Source organism: Ipomoea nil, unplaced genomic scaffold, assembly GCF_001879475.1.
Source record: "Ipomoea nil cultivar Tokyo-kokei standard unplaced genomic scaffold, Asagao_1.1 scaffold1043, whole genome shotgun sequence".
NCBI classification, from domain to species: Eukaryota; Viridiplantae; Streptophyta; class Magnoliopsida; order Solanales; family Convolvulaceae; genus Ipomoea; species Ipomoea nil.
In genome coordinates, this window is record NW_017617471.1 from 10,045,231 (window position 1) to 10,062,808 (window position 17,578).

General features: G+C 34.2%; 2 protein-coding genes across 2 annotated transcripts; one reads left to right on the plus strand and one right to left on the minus strand.

Moving 5' to 3' along the window:
- Positions 1-2,383: 2,383 nt before the first annotated feature.
- LOC109182281 (rubredoxin) lies at positions 2,384-3,365 on the plus strand. Its single transcript, XM_019332407.1, has one exon. The coding sequence runs from the start codon at positions 2,545-2,547 to the stop codon at positions 3,169-3,171; it is 627 nt and encodes a 208-aa protein (XP_019187952.1). The 5' UTR covers positions 2,384-2,544; the 3' UTR covers positions 3,172-3,365.
- Positions 3,366-6,305: 2,940 nt separating this feature from the next.
- On the minus strand, positions 6,306-11,926 carry LOC109181243 (putative receptor-like protein kinase At3g47110). The gene is made up of 5 exons (XM_019330995.1): positions 10,976-11,926; positions 9,801-10,094; positions 6,872-8,800; positions 6,440-6,777; positions 6,306-6,320 (listed from the first exon to the last, which is right to left on the minus strand). Exons 1-5 carry the CDS (start codon positions 11,904-11,906, stop codon positions 6,306-6,308), a joined length of 3,507 nt encoding a protein of 1,168 aa, XP_019186540.1. The 5' UTR covers positions 11,907-11,926.
- Positions 11,927-17,578: the final 5,652 nt, after the last annotated feature.

The following is a 17,578-nucleotide window of genomic DNA, read 5'->3' on the forward strand; positions in this document are numbered from 1 at the left end:
AATGTGGTTGACCACCCTCTATGCGCCCAGTTGGAGCGTGTAATACACGCACCCAACTGGGCACTACAAGTGCGCCTAACGCGCACCAGCTGCCTTCTTTTGTTTTTTTAATTAAGCTGTGAGGCTCAGCGCAGGAGACAAGAACCTTGGGTTTCCTGCAAGCATTTCTTCTTTTCTCTCTCTCCCTTCTCTCACTTCCACATCACCTATTTTGCCTCAAAATATTCACCCAAAAACACTAATGGGGATGCCCTAAGTGTTAAGTAATTTTCATTTTTTTGGGTCCTAAATTTATGTGTCTTTCCACTTTTAATCATTTTTTTTTTCAAAACATCATCGCTGATCCTAGCATTATTGTGATATTATCGTTTTGGGTCATCTGTCAACAAATATGTTTAAATAACATTACAAATGATGTTATTAACTACAAAAAATCCTCCTTTTTTCTTCTTGGTAATAAACTTGTTATCAATATATAAGTCTATTGCAAAAAAAAAAAAAAATGCAATTGAAAAACACAACAAGTTTACTTCATAACAAACCTTAAGTCTAGTGCATATGTCTACTTCATAAAAATTCACAAGGCTTGTGATTTATTACCAAGAAGAAAAAAGTAGGATTTTGAGTGGTCAATAACGTCATTTTTAATATCATTTAAACATATTTGTTGACGGTGGATAAAAATGGTCATGCCAAAATAATATTAGGACTAACAATGATGTTTTGAAAAAAATGGACTAAAAGTAGAATGACACATATAAATCTAAGACAAAAAAATGACTTTAACACTTAAAACTAAATAGACCAAAATGTCCTTGTATTTAATGACATTTAAACACTTTTGTTGACAAGGACAAAAAATTGTCATGTCACAATAATATTAGAACCAAACAAAAATATTTTTTATAAAAAAGACAAAAAATAGACTGACATCTATAAATATAGGACACAAAATCTGTCACTTTGATATAAATGAAGAATTAAAGTTACATAAAAAATAATTAAGTGATTAAATCTATGCTTTACCCATAACTAAGATACAGAAAGTAATTTGTTTTTTCTTACCAAATACCTTATGATTTAATGACATCATTGTTATCATTCAAAACGAAAAGTTATAGGTTGGAGTTTGCTATAACTAAGAGCATTATCATCAATGTATAATGTGGGAATAATGTCAGAAAATGAAGCCATGTGGAAGAGAGAGAAGCAAGAAAGAGAAAAATGGGGTGCTTCTATAAATGTTGAGAGAATTCAGAAATGTGGGACCCATCTTTAATTTTGTCCATCCATAACAGCTATGCGTTGCTGTCACCATTGTGCCCAATGGGCGCGTGCAGTCGCTGCGGAGAGTCGCGCATGACAGTAATTAAAGTATTATTATTATTTTTTTTTTAGGGAAAATGTCACTTTTTCCCCCTATGTTATATACTTATAGCACTTTTTTCCCCTCAATTATTTATGTAAGCACATTAGCCCCCTCAATTATTTTAAAAGTGGTGGTTTTCCCCCCTAATATATTAAATTGACATTTCTACCCTTAAAGTAAACATTTTATTTATTTTACTTCTCCAACAAATTATTGCGTATATGTAGCGATTACCACGGTTCGGTTCGAACTGAACCAGACACTATAGCAATCGAATTAAAGGTTTTTAGTTATGATTCAGATCTAGAACCCAATATTTGGATTTCAATTTATTAAATTTAAGAATAAAAAAAAACTAGATCATGAACCGGCGGTTCCGGATCCCGTTCGCGATTTTGAACCGTCTTTATTTTAAAATTTTATTTTTTTATTTTAAAATAGTTTAAATTCAACAATAAATGTATTTTATTTTTTCAGTTCGGAACATGAACCGGCCATTCCAGTTCGCGATTTTAATAAACTCTAAATATCGCGTTTTGATTATAAATTGTAATTGAAATATTTTGGTTTGGTTACTATAGTATCTGGTTTGAACCAAATTATAGTAATAATTTATTGGAAAATAAAAATAAATGAAATATTTATTTTAAGGGTAAATATGTCCATTTAACATTTCAGGGGGAAAAAAGAGCCACTTAAATAATTGAGGGGGAAAAAGTGCTATACGTATATAACATAGGGGGAAAAAGTGCCATTTTCTCTTTTTTTTTTTATTTTAAAATTTTAAAATTCAGTTTTTTTTTTTTTTTTTTTTTCATTTTTTCTCTCACCTCCCATCTTATTTTTCCTAATCACTCTTACATTTCTCCTAATATCCCTAATTGATAAATGTTGCTAATTGTAGTTACCCAAAAAATAAAGTGTCATTTTTATTATTATTTTATTTTCTGAGATTATGCCAAATTTATACGGAGTATATATAACACAATTTTCCAAACCTTATCCGAGTGTGATGAAAATGAAAGGGCATATGCTCTTTCATGGATCCCCTCTCACTTCTCCTCCACTCACTCAACTCCATAGCCACATGTCCTCAAAACCCAACACTCTCTTCGCAGCGCTAACCCAAAAACAAGAAAATATCAGATTGATCTCAACAACAAACAAGCTCTTTAATGGCTTCATCAGCAACAACTAGAGCTTCCTTCACATTCTACCTCTCCCAGACCCAACTCCCCACCCCTCCAAAACCCAAACCCCACCTCTCCTACCCCTATTCCCCTCTCCTCCCAAAACCCCTCTTCCTTTCCTCCATTTCCAGACACCCAAAGCCTCCAAGATCCATAGATGTCTCCCAAGAAGACAAGCCCATTTCCCAGCAACCAATTTCAGAACAGGCTGTTCAAGAACCAAGCTTTTCTCCAGAAACCTCTCAAGATTCACTCACAGAGGCTGAGAATTTCGATAAGAGGAGATTGGAGGAGAAATTCGCTGTGCTAAACACTGGGATTTATGAGTGCAGGTCCTGTGGGTTCAAATATGATGAGGCAGCTGGTGACCCTTCATATCCCATTCCTCCTGGGTTGCCCTTTGATAGGATGCCTGAGGATTGGAGGTGCCCTACTTGTGGGGCGGCCAAGAGTTTCTTCCAGAGCAAGAGCGTGGAGATTGCCGGTTTTGCCCAGAATCAGCAATTTGGATTGGGTGGTAATACTCTCACCTCTGGCCAGAAGGCTCTCCTTATCTATGGTGGTTTGTTCTTGGGATTCGTGTTCTTCTTGTCTGGTTACTTTCTGCAATAGCTGAGGACTTTATGTTTTGCTCAATTTGATGATTCTCAGTTAGTATAGATTTTTGCACTTGTGTTGTTATGTGATGATAATAATAATAATAGTGTATGGTTTGGTATACAGAGATGTAAGTAAGATTCAAATATATGCAAAAACCATATAGTAGTTCTGCCCATCAATGATCATACCTAGTACTTTTCAATTTAGATTTTGTAGAATGGTGGCTGCTCTTATATCTGTGGTAAGAAAGTTGGATAGTATTGAGGTTTCTTGAGACATCATTCGACTAAAACCGAACATGAAGGTTCTGCCTAGACTATTGGCACCAAAGAAACCTTAGTGCAGATAAATACAGAGAAATCAAGAAATGTCACTAGTGCCCCTCGGGGTTATGAGTTGGTTTGATCGATCACTCTAAAGCCTAACTCCAACGGGGGAACCCCGGGGGGTCATTGGGAGAGCTTGACTGATCAAATGAAGACTCCTTGTGCACAGAGTGTACGTGTAAGGGTTGGGAATTGGGGACTAACGGGGTGACTTGTGATTTACCTCCTCCAGCGGCTCTTGGGCGGGAGTTCTGGAGACTTAGGATTAGTTTGACATAAGCTAGGAAATTTAATGTATCAAAAAAAGAAATGTCACTTGTTCTCACCCTCTTATTCCATGTTTCTTGAGACATCATTTGTCTAAAACCGAACATGAAGGTTTTGCCTAACCTATTGATGCGAAAGAAACCTTAGTGCAGAGAAATACAGAGATCTCAAGAAATGTAGCTGATTCTCACCCTCTTATTCCATGTTTAAGGTAACAGGGATCAACCCAGGGAGTAGCAAATTAAATACTTTATAGGCGTGAAGAACGGGGTATAGTACTAAATAGAACCCTTAGATAAGTGTCATTTTTATCAACATGAGCAACCCAAATTTGAATTCACACTCTGAATATCCAAGCACAAGACAAAAGAAAATTTGCACTAATACCAAACTGAATAAAAGCACAGTACACCATACAACAATGGGATCAACGCTATCTTTTCATTCAGAGGTTTTTGCTAATAAGTACAAGAAGACAAGTTGATGTTTCTCAGCTCGTCATTTGTGTAATATGCTGCAATGGAGGTCTTTTGTTGCTGTGATGTCAAGATGGTAAACTTATCACATTGCTCTGCCTGTTAGTATTGTAGCAGTTAGAAATGTTAAGAGTGTTTGTTTTACACTAGAATAAACACTTCCTGTTACCATTTTAGTGTAACACAGTATTTGTATATAATTGTTTACAAGTTTACATATTTTATGATCTTTAAATGGTACTGAATATATATAAAATTCTTTTGGAGTGGCATTTCTTTTTGGTGTTCTTGTCCACATGCTCCTCAATAGAATGGGGTAGTTCAACTTAGCAAGCATCGGGCATATTACTGGGGAAAGGAAAACTTATCATTTTCCTATTATAGTAAAACTAGAAGTTAGAAACACATAAGCTCAATGGTTTGTTTAGGTTTATCTAGGAAAAAAATGTGTCAAAAGTCATAGCTTTTATTCATTTAGTTTTCTTCCTCCAATGAAATTAAGACATGTGGTTTGGATCTTCTTAGGAATAAACTTATCATTTCCCCATTAGTAGCATGAACTCTAGCCTATTCTTCACTCTGTTTGGTAAAATAGTTAGCCTATCAGCTAATTTTGGCTTATTTGACTACTATTAATTATTTGACTTAGTTCAACAATCAATATATTGTTTGATTAATTAGCTTTTTGTAACACTTATTGTTCCAAAATGTTAAAATTTAAAAAGCTACCCATTTCAATTATTTTTTTTTTTTTTGTGGAAGTCATTTTGTATGTAATTAGCTAATAGCTAACAGTTAATTTACTAAACAATTTTCTACAATCAGCTAATGCTATTAACTAATCAGACCCATTAACCTAATCAATCAGCTATCAGCTAACAGCCATTTACCAAACACAACTATATTTGCTTAGGCTATAGTGACATAACAAAAGATTACCTTTGCAAACTAGTTTGTTGTGTCCCGCATTTAGGTTATATGTACACTAGTGCCCAAAACTAGGATTCGACTCCTATGCCATGTGGCTACTTAGCAAAGGAAAGCTTATGACCTTATTTTAAGTTAGTTGATCAGTTGTGTTGCCATGTGGCTACTTAGCAAAGCAAAGCTTATGACCTTATTTTAAGTTAGTTGATCAGTTGTGTTGTGTCTCAGAGGCCTCTTTTCGTCCTACTTTTGTACCTATCTCGTCTGAATGTTTGCTCTAGTTATATTGCCTACTTATAGTGTGGTTCGCTATTTCTCCACTTCATTGTGCTTAAGGGAACATGGATGGCAATGAGATATTTACAAAATGGATGCTAAGCACCCTTGACCCAATAAATAGTAAAATATAGCATGAGTTGTAGTTGTAAAATTCTAAAGACAAATTACTAATTTTACTATCAATTACTAAGGCCCTGTTTGGTAAAATGCCTGTTAGCGGATAGCTGTTAGCTGTTAGCTGATTGTGTTAATTAGAAGGTATAAATAGTTGATAACATTAGCTGATTGTGTTAATTAGAAGGTATAAATAGTTGATAACATTAGCTGATTGTAGAAAAGTGTTTGGTAAATTAGCTGTTAGTTGATAGTTGTTTTGTATAATTTCTTTTTTTTTAAAAAGTTAATTGAAAAAGTTGCTTGTAGTAGCTTTTTTAATTTTAGCCTTTTTAGAGTTGCAAAAAGCTAATTAACCAAACATTTATATTGATATTTTAACTAAATCAAACAATTAATAGTGGTCAAATAGGCTAAAATTGGCCTATAGGCCAATTTTTTACCAAACAGGGCCTAAATATAGCAAAATCATTCAACGTTAAAACAAAAATGTTTTTGACCCTACAAAGTAAAATTAGACAATATGTTTAAGCAAATGTAATAAAATAAAATTACAAACAAGAAAAATAAAATGAAATGACCAATGCTCCCAGTGGAGGTACACACTGAATTAGTATATATTTCCACTTTGACTTAGTTCATCTTCCTCATCTCAAAGCATGTTAGCCTGCATCAAGTTTCAAGTTTAATTTGAATTTGGAAATAAATATAGAACGTTTACTTGTAGTAAATAATTACCGTTATATTATTCCTCAGCTTAAACCTCGTAAATCTACAACAAAAGAATGATTGATCAGTATCTTAAAAATTCTGATGATTTTTATTCCACTGAAATAAATCAAGATAGGAATAAACTACTTACCGGACAATATTGTTTGATCAAAGACAAACTTTTTGAAACTGGGCTTGGATCTTTCTCAGTGTTAAAACAATGTCTTTGAAGTTTGGCCTTGCATCAGGAGATTCAGCTGCACAATTTAAAGCCAATTCTAGTAAAGTGGATACACACTCCAACACACCACTTGGTTTTTCATCATTTTCTCCCAACAAATTGGTATCTACAACTTCAGCTACACCATTAGGTAGTGAATCCTTTATCCAACTCTTTAAGGTCACGCCTTCGGTGAACATGTCATCAGTGGGCTTTCGTTTTGAAAGGACTTCCATCAACATAATGCCATAACTATAAACATCACACCGTGTAGATACAATCCCTTCTAATCCATACTCTACAATGGATAAAAATCATTATTAACAACAGAATTTGAAAAATTATATTCTCTTTTACTAAATAAATAAAATGAGAAACATAAAAATGTTTACCTGGTGCCATGTAACCCAATGTTGCTAAAGTCTGAGTATGCATAAAGCTTTCCTCTGTGCCCATCAATTTTGTTATACTAAAATCACTAACATGGGCTACCATTTCTTCATCTAATAGGACATTGCTAGGCTTTAGATCACAATGGAATACAGATGTTGAATAACCATGGTGAAGATATTCTAAAGCGCATGCAACGTCAATTATTATGCTGAATATTTGTCCAATGCTCAACGAGTTTTCAGAATATAACCATTCCTCTAAACTTCCCTTTGACATGAACTCAAGGATCAAGGCTTTAAAGTTCTCTCCACAACAACCAGTTATGACTTTAGTAAGATTTCGATGGCGAACATTGCGCAACACTTGGCACTCAACATCAAAACTCCTATCTCCATCATCTGATTGGTTAAATACCTTTACTGCAACAATCATCCCATCATTCAAAGTACCCTTATAAACAGATCCAATACTTCCAGTGCCTATCAAGTTGTTAAGACTGAATCCACTGGTGGCTCGAAAAATTTCATGGTATGAAATCCTTTGTATTTCTATTGCAGACAAAGGATTTTCCACCACATTTGGAGGGTTATGTTTTCTTTTATACCTCACCAATATATAAACAACAATAATGACTGATATTGTTATTACCACTACTGATGACACAGTTGCAACTAGAAGCAGTCTTTTGTTGCTTGAATTATGAACATGATTTGGTTGGCAAGGTGGGACATGAAACCTTGGAAGTCCACATAATGGTCCATTTGACACAAACTCTTGATCAGTGAAGTTTGCAAAGCACCCCCCAGATGGAATTTCACCACTCAAATCATTAAAAGAAACATCGAATCGCTTGAGATTTCTAAGTTTTTCTAAAGATTTGGGGATTGAACCAGAGAGATTGTTGTGCGATAAGTCGAAGACTTCTAAGCTCAAAATGTCTCCAATTGAATCAGGAATAGTACCTTGCAGTGCATTGTACCCTAAGGAAAAGTTAGTCAAGTGCTGTAGGGCACCAATTGTGGGTGGGATACCTCCTGAAAATTGATTATACGATAGATCTAAAGTTACCAACTCACTTAAGCTTCCAACTTCATGAGAAATAGAGCCATTCAACAGATTGGAGTACAGGCTGAGCTGCAACAGATGTTTCAGGTTCCATAAGCTTGCGGGTATTCCAAAAGTTAATCGATTCAAGCCTAGTGAAAGCCTTGTGAGTGAAGTCAAATTATCAAAGCAATCCAATAGGGGACCAGATATGTGATTCCGCGACATGTATAATTCTACCAAATTGTGTAGTTCACAAAGACCACTTGGAATGTCTCCAATGATAGTGTTGTTAGAAAGGCTTAATCTTTGAATGTTGTGTAGCTTTCCCAGTGAATTTGGAATGTGGCCTGTCAGGTTGTTGAACGATAAAAGTAACACGCCCAAGTTACTCAAATTTCCAATTTCTTCTGGAATGCCACCCTTCAGCTCACCACCTTGAATAGATAAGTATTGAATGGAAGTTGAAAGATTTCCAATTGATGTGGGAAGGACAGCTTGCAAAGGGTTAGCAGACAAATCTAGTAATTCCAAATATTTGCAGTTTGTCAATGGATTAATAACACTCAATTCTGAGGAAGAAGCTGGTTCATTCCTAAAATTATTGAAAGAGAGGACCAAATCTGTGAGATAGCCAAGCTTTCCAAGAGAGTTGGGAATTGGGCCCCTAAATTCATTACGGTCAAGTTCTAAACCACCAAGTATAGAGCAATTTGATATAGACTCAGGCAGGACTCCGCTGAAGCTATTCTCACCCAAATATAGTTGTTGTATATTTGGTAAGCCAAAGCACATGGTTGAAGGCAAGCTTCCATGAAGAAAATTCTCACTAACTTCAATTCTTTGTAGTGTTGAGATGTTGAAGATAGTTGACGGAATTATACCTGCCATGAACTTATCTTTTTAATCTTTCACAACTAAGGGGTGTTTGGTTGGCATGAATTACATTGGAATTGAATTGCAATTCAATGAAATGATAAACTACATTATTTGGTTGAAGACTTGGAGGGAATTGCCCTCAATTCATTGAATTGCAATTCATAGGCCCCCCTATGAATTGCAATTTAATGAATTCATCCGAAAAGGAAAAATGACATATTTGTCCTTGAATGTTGGACAAAGGGTGAAATAAGACCTCAAACTTTAGCTTAAAAGCCAATTAGGTCCCTAAACTTTTTAAAGGTGCAATTACACCCATTAACAATTCATTTAGGTGCAATGAAGTCTAAAAACAAGTTAATGACCTGCTATCACAGGTCATTAGGGTTCAGGCTACCTTCCGGCGAATTTTCCGGTGCATTTAATTGTTTCCCGTGCGGTTGTGCGGGTGATTAATGTGTGCGAGTTTTGTACTTAATGTGCGTGAGTCTTGTGCTTAATGTGCGCGAGATTTGTGCTTAATGTGCGTGAGTGTGTAATGTTTAATGTGCGTGAAGTTTGTACTTAATGTGCGTAATGTGCGTGAGTGTGTACTTAATGTGAGTTGTTGTTGAAACTTTAAAGTGCATGAGTTTTATGCTTAATGTGCGTGACTTTTATGCTTAATGTGCGTGTGAGTCGTGTGTTTAAGGTGCGTGAGTGTGTACTTAATGTGAGTTGTTTTTAAAACTTAAGTGCGTGTGTTTTTGTGTGCTTAACATGCGTGAGGTTGGGTTCTGGAGGTGTTTTGTTTGTGTGTTTAATATGCGTGCGTTGTGTATTTTAAGTGCGTCAGATTAATGCTTAACCTGAGTCTACCTGCACAACCTCACGGGAAGTCTCAAATGCACCTGATCTCTTCCATATATATATATATATATATATATATATATATATATATATATATTAAAGGTAGCTAGACTATTTCAATATATATTCTCTAAAATGCGTAACATCATAACATACCTGTAAAACGATTTGAGCCCAGAACTAGAGTCCGAAGTGCGAAGCACTTATGAAGCATTCTTGGGATTGAACCATATAGGAAATTAAAACTCAAATAAATATTTTCAATGTTGGAAAGATGTTGGCATATGTTTGTTGGAAGAGTACCGACTAGGCTATTTGCTTGTAAATTAAGATATTGCAAGGAAGACATATTGAATATGCCAACAGGTATGGACCCCGTTATTTGGTGATTTTGTTCTATGCCCAATGTCTTCATGCTTATGAGATTACCAATTTCTTGTGGTATTGCACCTGCAAATCAAATCTCCAAAATCAACCATTTATCCATGTAATTTAGACTCCGTTTGGAAACTTAGAAAATGACTTTCGAAAGTCACTTTTTAGAATTTTCTGTGTTTAGGTATTCAAAGGAAAAAATCTAATTTGATGAAAAATGTCTTCCTAAATTTTTAGTTGGAAAATATTTTTCAAATTTTTTGTTTTCCCGTCTTGCTTTAAGCTAATTTCTAAATTACTATTACCAACACCACTACTGCTACCACTACCACCACCAGTACAAACAACACCACAACCACTTTATATAACAAATAATATGTTCATTTTTATGAAAATGAACTATGCAAAAAATTGCATTTTTTAAACTTTTAGCGAAATAGAAAAAAAAATGAAAAAAAAAATTTGACCTTTAACCAAACACCAGAAAATTAAAATATTTTCAAGAAAATAAATCATTTTTCGAAAAACTTTTTTCAAGTTTACAAACGGAACTTTAAGTAACAATTTTAGAATTTAATCGCATTCAAAAATATAAATATACCAATAATAATAATAATAATAATAACAATAATAACTACTGATAAATAAATTAAACTAGTTCAGGCTAATGACCTTGTGGTCTAGTGGCACAAAATGACTCTCCCAAATGGAAGATTATGAATTTGAGCCCTAGTCCAATTGTTTCCATCATTTTCCAATCGTTGATCAACTAGATGAGCATCTTAGATTAAGAGAGGTCGGGGGTTTTGGGCCGGGCCAGTGCGAAAGGGATTAGTCTAAATATGGTACGGGCTTAAATGTGTCTTCTACCGTTAGGGCATGCTCATGACGTACACCTCATGGTCTGACCCAAAAAAAAAAAAAATTTATATAGGGGTGATAAATAATTTGGTTACCTCCCAGGAGATTGCCGCCAAGAGCTAAATATTGAAGGTTGCTTAAATTCCCAATTCCGCTTGGTATCTGGCCTTCAAAATTGTTGTAAGAAAGGAACAAGTCTCGGAGGTGAACACATCTTGATAATCCTTTTGGGATTTCACCATAAAACTTGTTTTGAGCTAGATAAAGGGACACAAGTGATGTAAGACTATTGCACATGTTTGGAGGGAGATTACCAGACAAGTCATTTGTTGTCACAGCAATTACTTGTAATGTAGATATGTTGAAAATACCGGACGGTATTGTACCCGTCAACTGATTACCCTCAACGGCAAACACCTTCAACCTAGGAAGATTTACAATCTCTTCAGGAATCACTCCTTGAAGAAAGTTGCTACCTAGGCTCAAAACTTCTAACGTCGAGATGTTGCCCAGTAAGGACGGCAATGAACCAGTAAAAGTGTTGTTGCCCAGATCGAGATAATTGAGTTTAGGCAAGAGATTAAGCCAACCCGGGATATTTCCGGCGAAGTTATTGAAGCTACAATCAATGGATGTCAATCGTCGGAGTTTAGCCAACTGTGGGGGCAAGCCGCCGGAGAAGTTATTCCCCTGCAAATTGATGGAAACAAGGAAAGACATGTCTGCTAATTCCGCAGGCACTTCACCAACAAGTTGGAGGCCTGAAAGATTGATTCGAGTCACTCGGCGATGTCGAGAGCCGCAAGTGATTCCAATCCAATCACAAGGAGAGATGCGGGTGGACCAATTGGTGGCCAAGGCTTTGAGAGGGTCGGAAGTGATGTGAGCTTTCAAAGAAAGAAGGGAAAGTTGGTCGGTAGTAATGTTGGTCGTCATAGACGACAGGGCCAAGCTGGGCATTAGAGATTGCATCAACAACAAGATAGCAAAGGCTATGGAAAACAGAGTAGATAATGTTATCTCCATGATTAAGTTTGGGACTTGGGAGGGAGGGATAGCATGCATGCTTTTAGTCATGTTTAATTTGATATTTATATAAACATCTTGAGAGCCGGCCAGGCGTGTCCACTTTACACACGACAAATCCTCCACCGTGAAAAATGAAAATAGAGTATGGGGTGTTCGGTAAATAATTAGGTTATAGTTGTTAGTTGATTAGATTAGTGAGTTTAACTAGTTAATAGCATTAGCTGATTGTAGAAAAATGTTTGGTAAGTAGCTCTTAGCTGATTAAATGCAAAATAACTTTCTCAGAAAGTTGATTTGAACCACTTTTTAAATTTTATTAGGAATACTAGTTTTTTTACGCGCATTGCGCGATTGGGATAATGCCCAATGTTTTTCTTTTAAATAAGTACTTTAAAGTATACCAATGCAAGATTATATTGGAATTGTTAATGCATAGATAATTGAATGTAAAATTTGCGAATTTAAATAGGCAATTCTAAGTTTACAAATGCAAGATAATATAGTCAAGATTGATTATAATTGTCAATAAAATAATTGTATAGGTATGGTTGAAACCAAATACGGGACATAAGGGAGAGCAAATAAAAATTAGGGTATAAAATATTAAATATATACTAATATTGAAGAACTAACTATTGATTGTCAAACAAGAACATTGCGAGATAGTTTCCCACTTCAATTTGTTGTGTGATTTGAATACTCTTTATGTCAATAAATCCCCCAAGTAGTTAATATGATTGAATTAATTATATATATATATTTTTTTATTTTTCTAAAACAATTATTATTATTATTATTATTATTATTATTATTATTATTATTATTATTATTATTATTATTATTATTATTATTATTATTATTATTATTATTATTATTATTATTATTATACCCTTAGGTCATTTTACATGTTAATCTAAACAGCTAATTTTTTCAAATATCTTTTTACCCACCGTTGATGTAATTCACTGGTCAAATTCGCTAATACAATCCGCTAACGCTAACGCTAACGCTAACCGCTAACTGCTGATTGTCAAACAAGGACATTGCGAGGTAATTCTCACTTCAATTTGTTGTGTGATTTGAATACTCTTTTTGTCAACAAATCCCTCTAAGTAGTTAATACGATTGGTTTTTTATTAATTATATATTTTTTCATGGTATTAATAAAATACTTGTTAAATAAATATATAGCATTATTTTGTATTATAACTTTGATATTTAATTAAAAATAGTGTACAAAAAAAAAGATAATAGACAATGTAGTGAATATAATCAATTGATGAATTTGAATGTAAAGAATTTTTAAATTGGAGAAATATAAAGACAATATAACTAATAAAATTATTTCTCTTAATTAATTTATTGATAATGAATAATTTTTTTTAATAAAGACATTGCAGGGACAATGTAGCAAATATAATCAATTGATGGATTTGAATGTAAGGAATTTTTATATTGGAGAAAAATAAATACAATATAACTAATGAAATTATTTTCTTATTTAATTTATTGATAATGAATAATTTTTTTTGAATAAAGACATTGTAGACACATAATTCTAAATTAAAGAAATGCATATGTATTATTTTTTGTTGTAGCTACTAAATTATTATTTAATTTAATAAGAGTAAAATAGAGTACTAATTATGTCAACTGTGATTGGGATGAGGTTCGAGCCTAAGACCTTTCTTATTGAAATCAATAAGTTAACGGTGAACTAACGGAAATTAACGGAAAATATAATATTTAACGGAAAAGTTAACGGAAAATCATATTCATTAAGTATAAATTAGTAAATCTTAAGAAAAAATTAAAATCTGATTAATCTGAGCCATTCATTTGATTAAATAATTTGACCGCCATTTTTTCTACCCATTATAGGCCTAACTCTCTTGGGCTCTTATTAGTATAGTAGATAAGGTCCAAATTGATCACTGAATGTAACCTAAAAATGCAATTAGGCTACTAAAAAAAAAGTGCAATAAGATCACTAAACACCCTAAATGTATGCAATTTCACATAATAGCATATTTACCATCCAGTTCATCGGATTTCCTAATTACGTGGCAGGTGAGTTGACAAACTTGACATTTTAAATAATTTTTAATAATAAACTTTAAAACTAAAAATAAAATAAATAAAATAAAAATAAAACTAAATAAAAAGTCGGGGTGGCGTGACTCATGCGACGGAGAACTTATCTTACGCCATCCACGGCCCCTTCCCACCTTCCTTCGTCTTTGCCGGAGACGAAGAGATATGTATTCGTCTACAACCGGAGAAGGAGTAGGAAGAGGGGGGGGGGGGGGGGGGGATTGTTTTATTTTTATTATTATTTTTTAATAAATTTTTTTATTTTTAAAGTTTATTTTTAAAAATGCCAACTCACCATCCACGTAAGTTGGCAACCTGATGAAATGGATGGTAACCTGCTATCAGGTGAACTTGCATACATTTATGGTGTTTAGTGGCCTAATTATACTTTTTTTTCTTTTTTCGTTCAGTGGCCTAATTGCACTTTCAGGTTAGGTTTAGTGGCCAATTTGGACCTTATTCAAAAACCAATTAATCAAACAATCATATTGATTATTTAACTGAATCAAATTGCTAGTACCTAGTAGTGGTCAAAAAAGCTAAAATTGACTATTAAGATACATACGCTACCAAACAGGGCCTATGAGAAGTAGCTTGGATAAAGGTTGAGAACCAACAACATAACTTTTCGGCAATTTATATTGTGCGCCCAGGCACAAAACGCGCGCGTTTTAATTGCTGATATCACTCCGTCCGTCCAAACGGCCTAAACCCCATTATGTGTATTCAGTTAAAAGTTTTTGTGTATTGTGTTAAGAGTTTCTGTATATTCAGTTAAGAGTTTATGTGTATTCAGTTAAAAGTTTCTGTGTATTCAGTTAAGAGTTTTGTGCATTCAGTTAAGAGTTTCTGTGTATTATGTATCATGTAAATTATGCGTATTCAGTTATGAATTTTGTTATGAGTTTATGTGTATTTGAAACAGAGAATTTTTTTTGGACCATATACCAAAACGATGTCATTTTGGGTAAGGTGAGGCACACAATACATTGTGCGCCCTGTTGCACGATATAACGACTGCAGCTTTTTTGGGTAGGCTAATTTGAGCAAGTGGTTTTGGATTGGCTGATGGCAAATTATGCTGTGCATCCGTATGCACCAAGCATGGTGCATACGGATGCAAAAACGACGTCGTTTTTATAAAACGCGCGTCTCCCCTTAAAAAAAAAAGTGAGGTTCAAAACTATAATTCCATAATCGATGAACTATAATTCCATAATCGATGAACTATAATTCCATAATTGATGAACTATAATTCCATAATCTAATCTATGAACTAAAATTTTCAGAATGAATGAACTAAAATTCCAGAATCTATGAACTAAAATTTTAGAATCGATGAACTATATAGTTCCATAATCGATGAACTATATAGTTCCATAATCGATGAACTATAATTCCAGAATCAATGAACTATATAGTTCCATAATCGATGAACTATAATTCCATAATCCATGAACTAAAATTCCATAATGAATGAACAAAGTAATGTTGTTACTAGGAATCGAACCTGAATTTTTTTTTTTTAAAGGGGAGACGCGCGTTTTTAATAAAACGACGTCGTTTTTACATCTATATGCACCATGCATGGTGCATACAGATGCACAGCATAACTATTCTTGGCTGATGGAGATGTCCTTGGCGAGGACCAAGGAATGGTCAACAACCAATTGTTATGCGATGGGTCCCCTTACAAGGTGGACCCAGGTCAAAACGACGTAGCTTTGCTAGTTTGGAATAACGATGTTGTTAGTGGTACCGTTTCTTCAACCAATGTTTTTTTTTTTTTTTTTTTTTTTTTTTTTTTGTTTTGAATATAGAGTTCAAAAATTGCGAATATAGATTCAAAAATTACAAAGTTCTTTAATTGTGAATATAGAGTTCTGCAACTGTGAATATTGAATTCTGTAATTTTGTATATTGAGATCTAAAATTGTGAATATTCAGTTATAAAATTGTGAATATATAGGAACGAATTCTGAAGACAAACGGCAAGGAAGAAAACAATTTTTTTTTTTTTTTTAATTCAAACAACGTCGTTTTGAAGCAAAACAACGCCGTTTTAGATCCGGATCCACATCATAATTTGCCGTCAACCGCGGATGTTGGCTCGAAGGTAGAAGGAAGTTCCCGTTGACGTGTGATTGAACCATCTGGGTTGCATTCAAAGTCTAACATGCCATAGATGATAGATCTCAAAATCTTTGGGATCCATGGGTACAATTATATTATTCGAAGTAGAAAAATTGGCTAAGTTTAAACAGAAGATGTTGAACTCCAGTCTCCAGATAGATAAGGCTAGTGTGAATGAGCAATTGAGCATTGTCTTTTCTACAAGTTTTAATTTACGTCCACTTCATCTCTAATTAAAAATTCAATTTATGGCTTCCATGAAGTTACGTAGAGAATTAATATATATTTGGTGCTGACTGTATACCAAAAGGTGCCATAGGACTAGTCCAACAAAATTGTTCTTCTCATTTGGAACTATTTGACAAGTTTGATGGATAGGTTGATTAATTTGATGGGGGAGTTGTGATCAATCATTATTTTTTTTTTTTTTTATTAAAAGGAGCTACCCGGTCGGTCCGTCATAAAGGACTAATCTATATAGCCGATCTGTCAAAGAGCTACTCAGCCGGTCCGTCATAGTCACCAACCCGACGAAACTAAATCGTTTGTTATCAGCCGTACTGTTCGTATTGATAAGCCTCGTGACAGATGAAGATGTTTGCGGATCAGCCTTGGAATCGCCTCGACGAAACCCCACCCGGCCGGATAGTTATGCCATGGATCGGGGTCCACCTTGCAAGGTGGATTCGGGTTATATTCACAATTTTAGAAGTGAATATTCATTGAAAACAATTCAAAGAGTAAATATTCAGTTCTGTAATTGTGAATATAAAGTTCTTTAATTGTGAATATCGAGTTATGAAATTGTGAATATAGAGTTATGTAATTGTGAATATAGAGTTCAAAAATTGTGAATATAGAGTTATGCAATTGTGAATATTGAGTTCTGTAATTTTGTGTATTGAGATTTAAAATTGTGAATATTCAATTCAAAAATTGTGAATATAGAATTCAAATATTGTGAATATAACCCGGATCCACCTGGCAAGGTGGACATGGGTCCACAACATAATTTGCCCACCCGGCCGGCCTACCGTAGGTTGACCGATCGATCTACAATGAAATGCACTCCGCGATTGACAACCTACAGGAATAACAGCTCTGTCACTTCGGACAATCACCCTACACATAGCTGTAGGGCGATCGTAGCCAACATGAACGTGCCACATCAAGCCACTTGTAGCGGAGCATTAAATACTTAAACCGACTTGTTTAGTATATATAGGAGGGTCTCCCCCTCACTTGATATAAATCAGGCTAAATGATTCATAAAATATATATATTTTTTAAATATAAGTATTAAAATTACATAGTTAAAAAAAATAAAATTATAAATAAATCTCACAAATTAGGATTTTATTTTTGGAAATGTAAGGAAAGACTTTATTAAAAGATGCTAGCAATAAAAATTGGCCCCTTGACCTTTATTAACATATACAAAG

What these genes read in the sequence shown, in the direction of transcription:
- LOC109181243 (XM_019330995.1), bottom strand. Translation starts at nt 11,906, where the DNA reads ATGGAGATAACATTATCTACTCTGTTTTCCATAGCCTTTGCTATCTTG. An exon ending in TGGCGGCAATCTCCTGGGAG is followed by an intron (nt 10,095 to 10,975) that starts GTAACCAAATTA and finishes TTTGATTTGCAG; the next exon opens with GTGCAATACCACAAGAAATT. An exon ending in ATTGGGTTACATGGCACCAG is followed by an intron (nt 6,778 to 6,871) that starts GTAAACATTTTT and finishes TATCCATTGTAG; the next exon opens with AGTATGGATTAGAAGGGATT.
- LOC109182281 (XM_019332407.1), top strand. Translation starts at nt 2,545, where the DNA reads ATGGCTTCATCAGCAACAACTAGAGCTTCCTTCACATTCTACCTCTCC.